At 44.4% G+C, this 17,019-nt stretch overlaps 1 protein-coding gene across 8 annotated transcripts in view; it reads left to right on the forward strand.

The window, feature by feature from the left end:
- PATJ (PATJ crumbs cell polarity complex component) overlaps window positions 1-17,019 on the forward strand; it is a 152,460-nt gene that overhangs the window by 74,742 nt on the left and 60,699 nt on the right. For all 8 annotated transcript variants that reach the window (XM_040565857.1, XM_040565860.1, XM_040565858.1 and 5 more), the window contains one exon: window positions 16,331-16,527. In XM_040565857.1, the coding sequence (XP_040421791.1) occupies window positions 16,331-16,527 (197 nt within the window). The remainder of the gene's footprint in view (window positions 1-16,330; window positions 16,528-17,019) is intronic.

The following is a 17,019-nucleotide window of genomic DNA, read 5'->3' on the forward strand; positions in this document are numbered from 1 at the left end:
TATGATCTTTTCTACCAACACAAGCCAGGTATCCAGAGAATAGCATTAAAATGCTGGGCATGAAATATACTGATTTGATATTTTATGGTTATTAAATTGTTTCAGGCTTGGTGCAGGTAGCTTATGTTTTTTGGGGTCTTTGATCTTATGCAGGTGGTACAGATAAGCAATTTCATCTAACTCCCATCATAGATAGAAGATGATGTCTGTGGTATAAATCTGCATACACAAGTATCACTGTACAAACTTGCTAAGAGAGGATAATAATACAGGTAGATGTTTATATTACTCTCATTGAAGAACAATATCACTGCAATGACTTGCAACTAAAGATATATAAAAAAGAATGCAAATATTTAAAGAAATAAATGAAAGACAAATACTAGCCCATAAAAGGTGGTTATGTGTTTATCTTCTTGAACGTCTGGTTTTGAGATAGGAAGATACCTTTCATCATTACCATCATAAATTATGTTGCTCCACTGCACACACACACAAAAAAAAAAACCTCTGCTTGTGCATCGTGTCTTGTCCAGACTAGCAAAGAATGGCTTTTAGTTGGAATACAGAATAGATTATTTGCATAATAGCTCTGTTCCAAAATGGTCTGTTTGGTTTAAACAGTAACTCCTCCAAATATGTAGTGGAAGCAAGCCTCTAACAGAAGGGAAAGTAAAAATGTGAAATGACAATAATTTTATTCTTTACAGATGTTACTTAATTTTCTGCAATATTATACTAATTGAGACAGCTGTCCAGAATAACTTCTTTAACTGTTTGAGAAAGTTGAAGTTTTTTTCCTCCTCAGTCTTAAGTCTTGATTCTCTCTTATTCAACATAGTGGCTTAGGGGCTAGTCATCAATTTGCCTTCTGCTTTGTACAGATATATAATTGCTCTTTATCAGACTAGCTGGCATTTAAAGAGCGATCCAGAATATTTATCTGTAGGTATGCTAGCTATAGTACACCACAAGACTACCAAACTGTTTTATGGCATGTAGTGGCTACATGCATGTTGAAAACCAGTTGCAAGCTAATGACATGAGGAAGGATATACACACACACACACACACGTATGCACATGTGTGGGTGTGCATGAAAGCCTTTAGTATCTGCATCAGCTGAACATCTCTATTTTATTAGCAAGTTCGAAATATTTCTGCTATATTGAAATTAGAAGAGATGTTCTGGTGATGGGCTAAAGGGCAGGTAGTTCTTTCCGCTGTCCTAGAAGTAATAATGAGCCTTTTATTAGTGGTATATTTATAGGCATGTCTGTTTGCCTTGTCAGTGTTTAGCGATTGCAGCTTGAGCTTTTCACTCTCTGTCTCATAACAAAAAGTTATTAGGGGCAATGTTAAAGCATCGATCTTTTGGGAATCATCAAGGAAGCAACAGGTTTCTGTTGCTGTGAACGTAAAAAGTGAGTGTCTGCTGAGCAGAGGTGGAGAGGAGGTCTGAGGAGCATAGCCCTCTGAAGCTGAGGACCCAGAGCTGTGCTGGCATCCCTCTGCAGAGAGCTGTGTGCGTGGGCAGCATCTGTGGCTGCTGGCTCCCATTCTGCATGGGCCTGCAAGTGCTTGCTGGCAGAGAGGGGTGAGTGCCTCCATCGAGAGACCCATCAGTGCCGTTGTGAGCTGATAGGTGCCTGCACACGAGGAGCCCAATCTACCAGTGTGCTTTTTACCTTTGGAAAGCGTTTCCAATGGGTGGGTGGCACATCAGGTATGCTGACCAGCGGCTTCTTGGTGCTGTGTGCTCCCTGCTCTCCCACTGCCCTGCCTGCGGCCAGTGCTGTGGGAGCCAGCCAGTGCCAGGATCCACAACTGTAATTCAAGATCCAGGAGCAGAGTCAGCGTTGGCGTCATATGCTGGGGTCGTTTTGAGAAGGTAAGGAGGAAGGGGGATCAAGGGGGAGGAATGGGGTTTGTTGGGTAGAGAATGCAACAGGAGAGTAGGGTGGGTAAGGGGACTGTTTGGGTCTTCGTCTGGGGGAAGGACAAGGCTTAAGTGTGGAGGAGGACCCCAGTCTTCTGCACGTCTTTGTGTGCACATAGTCCAGCACAGAGCCAGCAGCCCCTGCTGTTCCTAACAGCAGTGCCTGAGCAAACTGAATTTGGGAATTCCTGTTCAGGTAATGAGAGTAGTACTGCCAGGTGACAGAGCTACGGGTGGATTACGCATGTGGTAAACCTTGACTTCATTGTACCATTTTGTGGTTGTTCTGTAGATACCAGATTCTTTCAACTTTTTTTGTTTAATGCCTTAGGTATTTTCAGAGGTTTTTTGTATCACTTACCTGAGAACCAAGTGCATTAGCTATCATGTGTATATAAATGTTTTGTCTTTTATCTGAAAATTCAGAACCATAAGCTTAAACTGTGTTTTTTGACCTGTCAGTGTTAAACTTATGTATTATACTGAACCAGGTGCTCTGTAAAGTGGGGTGGGAAGTTGCCATTTCCGTGGCATGATGATCCTGGGAATATTATGAGATATTGAACATAAGTCTCGTATCTGTAACACCTGGTTGCTTAGGGTGGAACCGCATACCGAAATTAGGAGTAATTCGGAGGGAAATGCCATAGAGTGTGTAGGCACAAGGCATTCGTTTGTGTGTGCACGTGGCATTCAGTTGTGCCTGTTTACGTGCTTGTGAGAGCAGAGAGGTTTTACTCCATCTAAATGATTCCCCAAGATACTATGTTATGTAGTTTCCATCCCGTGCAGTGCTTTGGCAGTAAATAGCAAGCAGTAGCACTTGCTGTACCTTAAAATGACACCAGAGCGTACGTCCCATAGCGCTGCGGCCTGCAGCTGGCCTGGCAGAGCCCTGGGGGCCCGGCCTGTGGGGCTGCGCAGCTGCAGCCATTGTTGGGAAGGAGCAGGGAGGAGATCCTGAGGAGATCCCTCAGCCCCTGCCACTCGGCCCTTCAAACCTGGGTGTCTGCCCTGTGCTGGATTGTAAACCTTACTGCATACTGTGTTCTGAACCAACAAGTATGTTTCTTTCAGGTGTTCGGCAATAAAATCAATTTGAAACCACGCAGAAGTCTGCCTGTAATTTCCTCCATTTTGTAACCTGTTATTCTCTTAGGGATATGACAGGTTATTTGAGGATTATCACAGTGTCATTTTGTTGTGTATCATTGATGTATTTGAATAGGCAATGCAGCAATTTTACAGCGAGACCTCATTTCGGGATTGAGTTGTTAGGTGCAGAAGATGTGATTTTTTGAAATACTGTTTTTCAAGGGAAGAAATCCATTAAGTGAACAGCCTGACAGAGTGGCGAGTAGTCAGTGAGGTGTCATTGGAGGGGTGAGAGAAGAGTGGAAGGGAAAGAAATGAGATGAGACCAGGACTTGATGGACGAGGGAGTAAAGTAGAGCTGTATGCAAGGATGAGCACGGGCAGCCTATGAGCAAGGGCCAAGAATGCCATTGAAAGGGATTTCGTGAGGAATGGGGAGTGCAGCAAAGCCTGTCGGCCACAGAATGATGCAGTCATGCTTTTGTGCATGCAGGAGGCACGTTGTGGCGTTGTAAATGGGAAGGACTCGCACAGTGACATGAGGCAGGGAGACAGCCTCCTCCGAGGGCTGAGCCAGCGGCAGCTGCCGGCAGCGCGGGCGGATGGCTCTTGGCATCGGAGCAAACCGAAGGGCTAACCCTTTTGGCATCCCTTGCTGGGTCGTTACAGCAGCCAGTCGGTACATCTGCTCTGGCCCTTCCTCCCCGTCCCCGAAGAGCTGTGTCGGCAGACCCCTCCTTTTCCAGTTCAGCTGCTGTCTGCCCCCTGCGCAGAGGGGTTGAGGACGGAGTACCCGTTGGGTGCTCTCCGTGCTGCCTGCAGGGAGGAGTTGAGTGCGGAGTTGTGAAGAGTTTAACGAGTACTTCTGTGGGTACTGCAGCTAATGAAGTTGGATTCCTACAGATTTGTGTCTCCTGCTTGACTGACTTGGGTTTCGAGGAAGGTGTGAGCTCTGATTTAAGCTTTTCCTGCAATTGGAGCATTTCTAAGGGCTTTCTCTCATGTGAATTCTTCGGTGCTTTAATAAAGTGTGATCTCACACTGAAGCCTTTCCCTCAGTCAGGGAATTTATCAGCGTTCTCTCCTCTGCACAGCTGCCTATTTTCACGAACCTTTTATAGTACCTTTGAGACCTCTAGTCCACCATCAGAATTGCATCAAATTGGCTAGCAGGTTCAAAAGTTGTGGGACAGGAGCTTGGATGTACAAGGTGTGATTGCATAAGTTTCCTTTCTATAGGAAAGCAGAATAAAATGATTTACCATCTTAGAATTTAACTTAATGTAAATTAAGAGATTAAAATATAATGAATAAACACTGGACCATAACCCTTGGACTGCAGTTGGGAAGACCCTCCATCTGTTCTAGCTTGGTTAATGTGTTAGATGTCTTGGTTGGCCATGTGTAGTGAGATACACAAAGCATCTTGATCCATCCGGAGCATCATGCCACAGGTTCTGGAGGCTAGATGGCCATTTAAATTTTAAAAATAGATAAAAGGCGGCATCCATGGAGTTCCAGCTTACCTGAAAGACACTGTTTATTTGTGAGGACCAAGATTTGGAAGCCTCTGGATCATCCCTTTTGAAGGCTAAATTCATGCAAATGAAAAAATCAGTTGAATATAAACTAAAAAAAAAAAAAAAAGGTAAAAACTACCATACCCCACTCTTATTTTTCCCTGGAGTGCTTGTTTTTTACCTCTCTCACTGAGTTGATTTCTTCCTCCAGTCAGAGTGGAAAAAGTAAGTCTATTTCATATGGTCAAGTTTATCCGTTTAGTTCTTCTCCTTTGGATAAATCCTTGGAGGTGGATTTCTTTTTTCTTTTTCTTTTCTTTTTTTTTTTTTTGCCAGGAGGAAAAGAAAGTGCTTGACACGTCGATGTATTGCAAGCATTTTTGAAATACATCATCAATTTCGTGATTATAATTGCTCTTTTTTTAAAATGCCCAAGAATTAATGCATTAATATCTTCATTTCTTTAAATACATTGAAGTGAAGCTATTTGTTACCTAATGGCATATTTTAACACTGGAAAAAAAAGTTAAAATACTCTGTTCATTTGTTTGCAATTTTATTTTTCTTCTGCAGAGAAGTGAATGCTGTGCTCAACTTTGCTTATGTGAAATGTGGTATAAGCAAAGATGTCTGCTAATCCTTCACTTCATTCTACTCCTTGAGGAACAGAAAATAGGTCTGCCATACTATGTCCTTTGGAGAGATTAAAAAAGTCAGAATAGAATTTGATTCAAAATATTCTCTTATTTAATCAAGTTATTAGGTTGTATGATGTCATAAGTGTAGCTTAAACCTGATTAACTGCTTGAATAGACTCTCAAGACAGCTGATTAACTAAGATGTATGGTTTGTTTGGGGAGAGTATACAACTTTCATCATTTCACAGTGATTTTAAATAGTTGTGGTTTTTTGTGTGGTGAGGAATTGTTATCTATTCATCTGTCCAGGTCCCCTCACCTTTACCTTGTCATCCTCCTTTAATGTTCTGTTATTTCTCAGGGTGAATCTCCACCACATGAGGTGATATGACTGCAGGCAAAAAGGGGGATTGCTGTTCGCATGTCCCCACTCCCACCTTCTCCAGTTGTTTACGGTGTTGGGGTGATCGTTGCCCTCCCCTTCCCCAGCCTGTTCAGCTCACTCACCCAGCAGAAAACTGCGCCACCATTAAGCAGGACTGGTTTTCTGGTGGATTAGTGACCTGTGCTGTCTCAGCCCTCCCGAAACAGGAGGGGAGAGAGGCGCTGTGTTCAACATGGGGGCACAGCAGGCACCAACGCTTGCTTTTGGCCAGCCTTGTAGCTCTGTGGCTGGCTCAGGAAGGGGATCCTGTGGAGTAAGATCACTCACCACAGGACAGTTGAGTGGGGTATTAAAAATCTCGTTCAGAAATGTGGAAGTAGGTAAGTGGGTCCCTGTCTTTGCGTGCCTCTCCTGGACTTGAAGCTTTATGTAAGGAGCCAGTAGCTGCCAGCTGCTGGCTATGCCATCAGCTTGTGTCTCTGTTTTACACCGAGTGCTGTGACGAATACATTAGACATCACGAGCAGGATATACACATCGTAGCTGAAGACAGGAAAGATATAGTAGAATAATTATTAGTGGGTAATTTCGTTTACAGAAGAGGTTTTAGAGTGAAGTTATGGCTGTGCATTTGTTCTGTTCTAAGGCACACAAATCGGAAGTCTCCAGCACAGTCAGATGTTGCAGTCAGTCATTTTTCGTCTTTATTCTTCATTTTACCTTGGCAATCAAAGGCAAGCCGCGACATTGGGAAACTCTACATTATGCTTAAAAGACAAACAAACAAAAACTCTGAGCATTCCTTGGTGTTGTAAAAACCTTGAAAATGTGACTCAAGTGCAGTTCGATAGCTCAAAGACCCAGGACCTAGAACTGACCCAGGTTTACTCTTCTGAAATTTCTGGGCTCTGTGGGGGCACTGCTTGACGTGGGGAGGTGCAGGGTGGGCTGTCTCTACTGCTTATCGAACACGTTGCTTCCTGGCTGCGTACCCAGCAGTGTGCAGTGATGAGATGGACACATAGCACATCAAAACACAGTGCAGGGACGGCTTTAAGTAGCTGAGAGGCCTCTCAGAAAGAAAGGGGAATGGGAGACCATAGTTTCAGTGCCCTTTGCAAAAGCAGGGGATCCTAAAAGTCATCAGATAGTTTGGGAGTGTTTGAGCAGTCGTAATCATCTTGATGGAAGACTTACCATGTGTGAGCCTAGCAAAGTGCTGTTTCTTAATAGCTCCCTGAATCATAGAAATTGAGGAGACAAATAATACTAAGAAGTGTTGTGGAGATGGTCGGATCTGCTTGTCTGCTCTGTCTGCGAGTACACCGTATCCCATTAAGTCCTCTCAAAGCTGGATATGCATCTTATTAATATTAAGCTGGTTTTTATTTAAATTGTATTTGAACTTGTTTTCTGCTATTAAATGCACATTGTAAGTTTTTAATAGCAACTTCCATAAAGATCTGAGCATACTCTAATCAATTAACGTAACCTAAATGACAAAAGTACATATTTGGGAAATGTATGCGTTCACCCAGAGAATTAGGAGAAATCTGGACCCAGAGTTGACTGTAAGAAACCAGCTCTTGACTTTTTCTTCAGCTGCCTGAAACAAAGACCTATTCTCTCCACAGCTTATTCAGCTAATTCAGTGGGAATAAAAATAGCTTATCGACCTCGAACAAATTGTTAGAAGCTGGAAAAGGATATTTTTCTTTTCAAGTCTGTGAATAAAAACCAAGAGTGTGAAGTTGCGAGTTGTCAGTCTGAAAATTATGGAAGTGTTTGTGGCCACGGCGTGATGGCAGAACCTCCTCTGAGGTCCCTGCGCGGCGCTTTTCGTTAACTAGGTGTTGGTGAAGGCCCAAAGACAGACAAAAGGAAATCTTTGACAAAGTGGGAATTGGACCATTTAAAAATGTTTTTTATCACCGTGGAACCTTTGGTGCAATTCGGTCTCTGCTGTGGGCAACATTTGTTTAATACTCCAATTTTAAATGACTATGTATTTTAGTAAATAAATAATCTTATTAGTCAAAATCGGCATATTTGTATGTAATATTTTTATTACAAAGCTGTTGCTTGTATTTTAATAGCATTCTACTTCCTGTCCGAATACAAATGGTGTATATCACTAGGAAATACATATACTGTAGAAGAAACGTAGTTCAAAATATCTGACGTACATGATAAATATTGAGCATCAACAGATGTATATTAAGTTGTTTCCTTAAGTACTCATGTAGTATTTTATCTCCGTAGTTGGCATAAAAAAGGCACAGACTATGTAAATACCATCTTTTGTCACAGATAAATGTATCCTAGTGGTCAATAACCAGTAACAATCATTCTTTAGCAAAGAAGAATGAAAAGTTAAAGAAAAAAAAGAAAAAAAGAAAATGCTAAACAGGTTTAAAACTTGTTGTTAAGATCACTGCATTAAATCACATCTAAAATATCTGATCATTTTCTGTCTTCCTTGGGTCTTCTCACTGTTCAGGCTCTCACTCTATTTTCTGTCATATAGCCGTGTGGGTATTTTCCATGGCTTTACGCTCCTAGATGACTCATCCAACTTTAATCTTTTCTAATCATTGTCACAGCATATTTAAAAATTGCTATACAAACAGATTTAGACTACTGTGGTGTATTTTTTATACATATAAAAATTTAATTTAGCCTATGTCAAGTCTGTTACCTAGCATTGCTGCCTTGCCAGGCTGTGCTTCCCCAGCAGAGCAAGCGATCGTGTCAGGGTCATCCCTCTCCAGCCTGCTCTTTCCACAGCCAGGTCTTTCTTTATTTTTTTCTCCCTCTGTCCTTTTCCTAGTATCAGTTTTCAGCCAGTTCAGTGAGTGGGTGGTATTGTGGCTTGCTATTGCAACAGCTTTTATGGAAGCTTTATGTTTTTTGGTCTACATTTCACCAGTTGTGTCACTTCCTCTGAAGGAAGCTCTTCCTTTAGATCTTCAGGCTCATCAGTACAGATTGTGTATTCTGGTCAAAGAGTCTTTATTGCAAGTCCAAAAGTTTGTTTTTTTTTTTTTTTTTTATCCCGTCCACCTCTAGATAGAAGAGGTTCAGGACCCCATTGCAGGTTCATAAATTCAGAGTGAATCACTGTGTGAGAGAAGTCTCGTTGTCTTGGCTTCTGAGAGGTGTTCTCTGTGCTTCCTTTTCCAGTTACTTACAGCTGGGAAAGTAGGGGCTCAGTCCATGGGAGCCTTCATTAGGTAACAAACTTCCAGGTTTTGACCATACTCTGATGCCATTCGCTTTAATGAGACTTGGTGCAGAAAGATTCTGAGATAATGACTGTGCTGGTCTTTTTGTGGGAACATCATTATTTAAAGATGAAACACTGTCAGATCAAGTTACTCTGTTGCTGTCAGGAGAGGAAGAATTTAAATTTCACAATATTAATTTGTTAATGTGGAGACCAAGCAGAAAAGCAGTGGATTAGAGCTCTCCCAGTATTTCTTGTTCAGACTCACACACACTTGATCTTCCTTCTAACGAGCAAGCAGCTTTCAGATACAGGCGTAGAGAAAAATGGACCGCGCAACGTGAGCAGGAGCAAAATGGGAGCCGAGCAATGTGAGCAGGAGCAAAACAGAAAGCCTGCTCCTACTAAAAAGTTGCTTAGAAAAGAGATTTCTGTCCAAGTTGTGAGGTTTTTTTTTCCAAAACCCCATTGTAAAATGGGTCATTGAAACATCCTCTATCACAGTGTCTGTGAATCTCATTGTCTGTGCACGTCGTGCACCCTTCCAGGTCACTCTGACAATCGGGTGCAACAGCCACAGTGCAGAGGCCAGAAGAATAAGCAACGTGTGTAGAGGTATTTCAAATTTCCGTGAGACTTAGCAGATGGAAATCAGTATTTCTGAGTGTTCTGACACTGTTAACATGTCCTGGCTCCCAGAGAACTGTGTTAGGTAAGCCTCAGCTCTCCTCTCAGGAGGTGAAGCGTGCGAGCCCGCTGGCTCCAACAGCCGAGCCTTATCTCTGGGCTGCTCGTTGCTATCACCGCTGTCTCAGCTGTCAGCTCTGGTATTTTGGCCTTAAATGACTGATGGAACAACATAATGTAGTGTAATATTATACAGCAGGGTATTTTTCTGTGGGATTTCTTCAGCTACCTCTTCAACAGCCTAAAAATGGTGTCTGCGTCAGCTGTCTTTTGAGGCTACACCATGGTTTAAGGCTGTAGTTAGATGAAAATGTCTACGCCTTTTGTGGGCCCGAGCATCAACTGTGATGTGATATATTTCTGTGCATAACTGTTTGCATGCTCAAAGAGGATTTTATCAAAGGGAAAATGTCTTTGTTGCTGTTTGACTGCATGTAATCAACCGGGTGGCAGTACGAAGCTCAAGCAGCTACCCGTTCTGTGCGTCTCCTAGCCAGATAAAACAGTTCTCAGACACGAGGAGTAGGCAAGAAACACGCGGGCAGCTTTTGCCAGTCTCTTCCACCACAGTCTGTAAGGTGGTGGCATCGTCAGCTGGAGCTCAGCAGTCAGCGCTCCGCGGGAGTGACTGATTGCTAGATCACAGCACCCAGAGGAGGTCACTTCTGAGTAAACCCGAGCGCTTTGATGAGGGTTAATGCATAATTTGAAAGGCAAATGAGTGGAAGTGTTGTGTGCAGGGGAGAGGAGATTCCCTTATAATCAGCAGTTATTAGCATCAGGATGTTGTGTTTAGCATGCTTTTGCTAAATCTTCTTTTTAAGTGTTCAGGATCTCACATCAGTATGAATGGTCTCGTCACGTCCCTCTCATCTAACTAAAACCGCAGAAAAAGATGCAATATCCCTTCCTCCCTGCTCAGAGAACTTAAATGCTGTATAAAGAAACTGCAGCTTCCAGAAGGAAGCTTTGGGCCTGAAATGGGGGAAAAGTAGATGGCAGAAGTCTGTCTGTTCAAAATAAGGTGGTGATGCAGGTCCATGGTGGTATGGGCTGCAGCTGACCTGTTTTTTCAGCCAGGGCTAAATGCCATTTTAGATATCCCGTTCTCTTGGGTGTGATGGTTCCTTGGTTGTAGGAAGAAAAAAAAAAAAAAAAAGAGATAACTATCTAAATGCCACCTGCTCCTGGGAACAAAACAAAATGGTATTGAAGTGGATTATGGAGATTCTCATTATACCCTTGTTCCTGGATTAGTAAGAGATTACTAGGAGAAACTTTTACCTTCTCTTGTAGAAAGGGTGATGCGAGGGACAAGTAGGATTTAAGGAAAGTGTTGAAGGAGGCAGGAAGTTTTCTTGGTGAGCTGCAAAGCAGTGCAAGCATTTGCCTGGCATGAGAGGAGCAAACCCGAATGGGAACCTGAGCTGAAGGCAGCGGTTATATGGGAGCGATCTGAGGTACCAAATAATTGCTGAGTCCCTTCACACACAAAAGAAAAGAGGCAGCCTTCAAGCTAGGGTAAGGATACTGTTTTGGGAGAGTGTAACTTGTTTTTCGCTTGTGCTTGGGCGAGTTGCATTTGTGAGGGTAGGAAAGCCCATGCTAGCTGCTCGATCAGAGAAGGCTTCGCCTGCCTGGCACCTTGTGCACGCTCCCTCCCCTATACATTTAAAAGTAATGCTATGCCATTGTGCCATTGGCTCATGGTTGTTTTGGGGTGGAAGGAGAAAGGTACAGCCATGAAAGTCTTTTTTAATTCCCTGTATGTGTATGAGTGTTAAGTGGAAGTGTTTGCCAAAGAATGATAGAAATGCTGGGCTTCGTTCTGCTCTGAAAGTCATCACTTCATTTTGGTAAATGACTTCTGAACGGCGTACCTGAAGCAAAGTGTTACCAAAGGGATGCTGTGGCTTTCAGTGGGAGATTGTCAGAGCTGCTGAGCTTCGGGATACGAAGGGAACCCCACAGCTGCCCCATCCTACCCCCAGGTGCTCCCTGCCTGCCTGGTTGGAGATAAGAGCACCTACAAAGGTACGAGCTCCAGCAGCCACCATCCTCTCCTCTCGCCACCCCAGGGAGGGGGATGGGGCATAGCGGGAGTCTGGCTCTTCCATTTAGGGTTGCCAGCGTTGAATATAACTGCCCTGTTTTTCTCTTGTGTGCTGGTCACTGAGAGAAGAATGCAAATTATGTTACGGAATTTAAGAAAGCATTACAGAAATCTTTTTCCCTCTATCGGTTTAAAGCTTATGAAAACAGACAAGTGCATCGCTTCTGAGATAAGGTTTGGAGAACTGCTTGCCTCCTTGGAGCTGAATAGAGAGCTAGCGGGAAGATTAAAACAATAAGCTTATTATATTATTAGTAGTGGGAGAATTCTAAACCCCGCTTGTTCAATTATGGTCCCTTAAATATGCTTATTTAGGTTCTTGTAAATTGTAATCAGTAAATTAGACACGCTGCCCTCGCAGCTCGAGGGTTAGCTTTCAAGGGACTTCCTACTTTTTTTTGAAAAAATGTTTAGAGTGAAATCAAGAAGGGAATTAGTTGTTTGATATGCAAGGTTGGCTCCGGGTGGTGGATGCTGGCTGCATCCTGATAGCTATCTGCTGAAGGCAAAGCAGCGCTGGCGGTGCTGCAGCACTGCTGGCGGAGCGGAGGAGTCTCGGAAAAGGCGAAGGCTGTACCCGTGCTCTGTGCCACGCGATGGAAACGGGAGCTACCGCCATTACAGTGAACCCGGGCTGATAAATGGGACCGTTGTCGAGTCTTCAGAAGCCAGCGTATGTTGCTAATAGTTGTCTGAGGCGGCGCAAGAGGAATGGAAAATCCTCACTGTCACCTCTTATACACAAATATCGGCTGTTGTTTATTTCTGTAGTGTTTTGCCTCCCCCCCCTCTTTTTGTTTTGCATTGGCAGTTTTAATATCGGGTATTTGATCCCAACACCAGTCAGATGGCTGAGTCCAGGGCTGCTTCTGCTCTCTTCTTACTTTCCTGGACGGGCTCTGATTTGCATCCTGCAGAGGCACTGTTCAGAGAGAAATCCCTCTTCCCTTTCAGCTCCTTGAGCGAGAGGTTTCAGCAGGTGTGGGAAGCGGGCTCCTTAGCCTTTTGCAAGTGTTTTGTGTGGCTTTGCAATGTAAAGAGCCTCTTGCCTTCCTGGGAAGTGGTCTGATTTTTCAGCGCAGATAAATTGTGTGTTTGTTGCAATGCTATATCATGCATGCCCAATGTCCTGACCATACCTTCCCCATTTATTTCCTTTATCTCTCCCTTTAATATAATAGGGATAGCGGCTGAGGCAGGGAAACATACGCAGCAGCATAATAGTACGTTGTTTGAAAGCGGTTGTCTTCCATTTCCAGGGTTTCTCTTTTGAAATGTAATTGTCTGCTAATGTAACTGGGAAACGTTACTGCAGGAGCGATGGCTGAAGTGCATGCCTCTGCTTTTGGTTCACGTTGCATCCGGATAGTATTTTTAAAAGCAACTGCCTACAACCTTGGCTAATTAAATGCCACTGACGAGCTATGTTTGCAGAAGTTGCGATGGGCGCATTGTCACCGAGCGGGGAAACTGCTCCGCGTAGCGCCAACACAAAAAGCGCCGTGTCCCATGGGCACGGCAGTAACAACCAAATTACAATTGCCTTGTGTAAAGGATCTGGTAATGAAGGCAGATAATGGAATTCTTTGCAAAAGCAGATGCTAACTGGCTTCCCGATGCTAGGCAGGGAACTGGAAAGTGAGACCAGCTGGGGGCAGGGGGAACAGCTGAAAAAGGCATTAAAAAGGAGATGCCTTGGATCCACGTTTGTTTAAGCAGTAAATACTCGTTTAAAATAATCTTACGAGATTCTTATTAAGAGGCAAACTGAGAACAGGATTACGCCATTATAGGAAGTCAGCGGGATGCCCAGAGGAAAGCTGTGTGCAGATCGGAGGAGGAAGGCACCGACAGCAGTGGGAATAGCGCCTTGCCGCTCACACCGCCAGGCGGGCGGCTGAGGACAGTCCTTGGAAGCGTGTTATCGTGGGAGGTGGCGCTTGTGCCAGCCACAACCTTCTGCTGCTCCAGGAGGAGACGGCGTGCTGGCTAGGGGAGCCCTGGTTTTAAGGGTAGGGCGGTCTCCTCTCGTCCCTCAGTGTGTGAACGCGCACACTCCTGCGGCCACATGCACTGGCGGCGCCCTCCTGCCCCGCTGGAACGGGTGTGCTCGCGGCATCGCCTCGGCTGTTCCAAATAATTGCTTCGTAAATGAATGTGATGATTCAATGAAAGGCTTAGTACAGGCAGAGGTTTCCCTCTAAGTATGGATTTTCCAAACAGAAACACACGGCGGGGCACCCCTTAAAAAAAATAAAAATAAAGCAAGGCTGTGTCGCACCCCGGCAATGGCTCCACCTGCTAATTTTTGGAGGGCTAACACTTCCTCTTAGATTCAGCCCAAGGTGGAACAGGAACACACGTGTACTTGTGAACAGCTAGCGTTCTTCCCACGTGAGAAGAGCAGCAGGAGGAAGCCCTGCAGAGCTCACAGACTTACAGGTGCCGAGGTTCCTGTCTGCGGGTTGGGGCTGCAGCGAGGGGTCCGTGCACCGTGCCACCACGCTGCTCCTGGCCTCAGGCTCGTGTGGGGCAATGTCAGGGAGTTTTTCTGTCAAAAGAGAAATCTCTTTTGAAGCAAAATCTCTTTCGAAGCAGTCCCTAAAGATGTGCTGCTTCATCTGCATGGCGTTGAAGTGTGCGTGTTCTCCTTTTCTTTTCTGATTTTCACTCTAACAAGTTCGGTTTGCTGTCAGGTTGAGGTAGGCAGAAAATGGTGGTCTTGGTGGTCTTCAAGCCTGGACTTCATCTAATGGGGAAAAAAAGAACATTAAACCCTGGTGCTGTGTGAAACATGCGCAGCTGCGGTGCTGCTCGCGCCCGCTGTACCTCAGGAGCACCACTTTCAGGACCTTCCTTGCTTGGTGCTTTTTGGCAGGAGGCATCCCGCATACCAAGCAGAAAAATCACACTTCCCAAATTCAAGTAGCAAATCACACCGCTAATTACTTTTTGACCCCATTAGTTAGGAAATATATTACAGAGCTGCGCAGCTACACGGGTTGCCTTTTAATTCACTTGTATGAACTTTTGGCACGTAATTGATAGTAACGAGCAAGGTTTCTAATTTGTCATGATACCCTGAGTTTGTGCAGACCTCTGTAGGGCTTTACAAGCTCAGCTCTCCGGGGAAAGTGTCTAACCCTTAATGTAACCCTCCCAGGCTTTTAGGCTTAGGCTCCGGGCCACCAGGGGTTTGGGGCAAGGCAGGAAAATGCCAGCCTGGAAATACAGCGAGGGGAGAGCTGGCTGCTGCTCTGACTGTGGGTTTTGCCCTTGGGTGCCTCTGGGGCTGGAGATGGGGGCTGCTTGGGTGTCCCTGCCAAATTGTGAGGGGCTGCTGAGCCTGGAGAAGGACCTCGGAGAAGGGCCAGGGCTGGCGCTGTCACCCTGGCAGCCCGCGCGTGGGCTGCCCGACGCACGCCTCCGCTTCGGCCAGCCCTTGCAGCCCTTTTTATTCACTTTTTGGTGCTTCCCTCTCACCTTCCCCAGCTCCTTTCCCCTCTTCGTTGTTGTCATGGAAACACACTACGGTGGTTAAATCGTGCTATCGAAATACACTTCCCGTGGTGGAATGGTAATAGCTAATATTGATCTAGCTGCTGCTGACTCAGGGATATGGCTGAGCATATAACATCTCCTCTCGCTCTTCTTAATGCATAATGCAGCAGTTTCTTTCACCTTGGGCTCTGCACTGAAGGTGATACCCAGGCACAGCAAAACACCACGATTTTCTTTTTTAATATGTGGCCCAGCTGTAATGGGGGATGCAGCTGGTGTTACAGGGCTGGCTGCAAAAACCACAGAGGACAAACAGAAAAAAATTACCCTTGCTGCATTTGACCTTTGTAAGCCAAAGTTACAGATGTCTGTATGCCGGTGGTGAAAAGACAGTCAGGTTAAACTGTCAGCATGCTCTGTTCCACTATGTGCAATGTGCTCCAAATAACTTTGTGGGTATATTGCATTCTGTCACAGAAATGCTTGAAATGTAGACGAAAGACAAATAACGGCCTTAATATAAAGTGAAGCTGAGTTTAAAGCCGTAATCATTCACGTGCATTGTCACTGACATCTGCTTTGAGTAATCATCTGCACAGTAGCACGTAACGCTAAGTAGAGCATCGTAACTGTATGCCTGAAGCACCAGAAAGAATCAAAATAAAAGATTTTATCTCGAGATGTGAGTTTGCAGTACGTTCGTAATGTAAGCTTTTCAGTTTCCTACAAGGGTTAGTTAACCAGCTCCAACTTTATGAGGGTTTCCTGAAATTGGTAGTTTTTGTAAGGTAAGATAGAGGTACCTCTAGAATTCCCTTGTTTACCCTCTTTTCAAAACATTTCTGTTTTAGAAACAGTCTATTTTATAAATAATTAAAATAATGCAGTTCTCATGTGAGCAGAACTTGCAGCTGATACTGCATTTTGTTCTGTTAGTGCTACAGGGACAGCCGGGTGGCTTGCAGTGGTCCAGAGATGCCCAGGGTAAAGATGTATCACTATGAGCAGTGTCCTGTCTCTCTTTGTGGCCTTAGCTTTTTGAAAAGCGAGTGGAGGGAATGCAGGGGTTAGGTACAACACGTCATCTCAGATTCTGTGCTGGAAAGACCTCTATTAATAAAATACAGATTATACAAAGTCATCTATCTCTAGCACGTTTGTGCGTGTCCGTGAGCATTTGCCTGTAAGTTATCTTGTATTACAACTTATTTTATGTTTCTTTGTAGAAAAAATCAGGCAAAGATATGCAGATCTACCGGGAGAGTTGCACATTATTGAGCTTGAGAAAGACAAAAATGGGCTTGGACTGAGCCTTGCTGGCAACAAGGACCGATCTCGTATGAGCATCTTTGTGGTTGGGATCAATCCAGACGGACCTGCAGGACGAGATGGGAGGATGCATATTGGCGATGAGCTTCTAGAGGTAAGTGTCTTCCCTAACTACTAAATAAGGTTCATATGGAGAGAGGGAGAGGCATATGTGAGGCTATCGTTTGAGCCTTAAATAAAGCCTTCGAGTGGAATTGGGTGACTGAGGCAAGGAACTGCACTGATTTATGCCAACTGAGAACTTGCCCTTTGGCAGGTAAATGTGTTTTCAGTGAAACAAAAATCATCGGCCTGTGAAAACTAATGTCTTGTCAGTGAGGCCTGTGCTCTCAGCATGTTCACAAGCTATGCTCAGGGAGGGACTGTTGAAAGGCAGGAAGGGAATAGTAAATCTGTCCTTGTAGCCTGTATGTGGTTTTGCAGGGAAATTCACACCTTACATTAAAAAAGAGAAAAAACTAAACCCCCTCAAAGTTACCATATGTGTTTTTACAGATGACAGGGGTATCCCCCATCCTGAAAATAAAATCTCATGCTGTAATCTGTTTTGATTTGTTGTAACTTAAAATACTTATTTTCTTTAGTC

The sequence above is a fragment of the Cygnus olor genome, chromosome 8, assembly GCF_009769625.2.
Source record: "Cygnus olor isolate bCygOlo1 chromosome 8, bCygOlo1.pri.v2, whole genome shotgun sequence".
In the NCBI taxonomy this organism is placed as follows: domain Eukaryota; kingdom Metazoa; phylum Chordata; class Aves; order Anseriformes; family Anatidae; genus Cygnus; species Cygnus olor.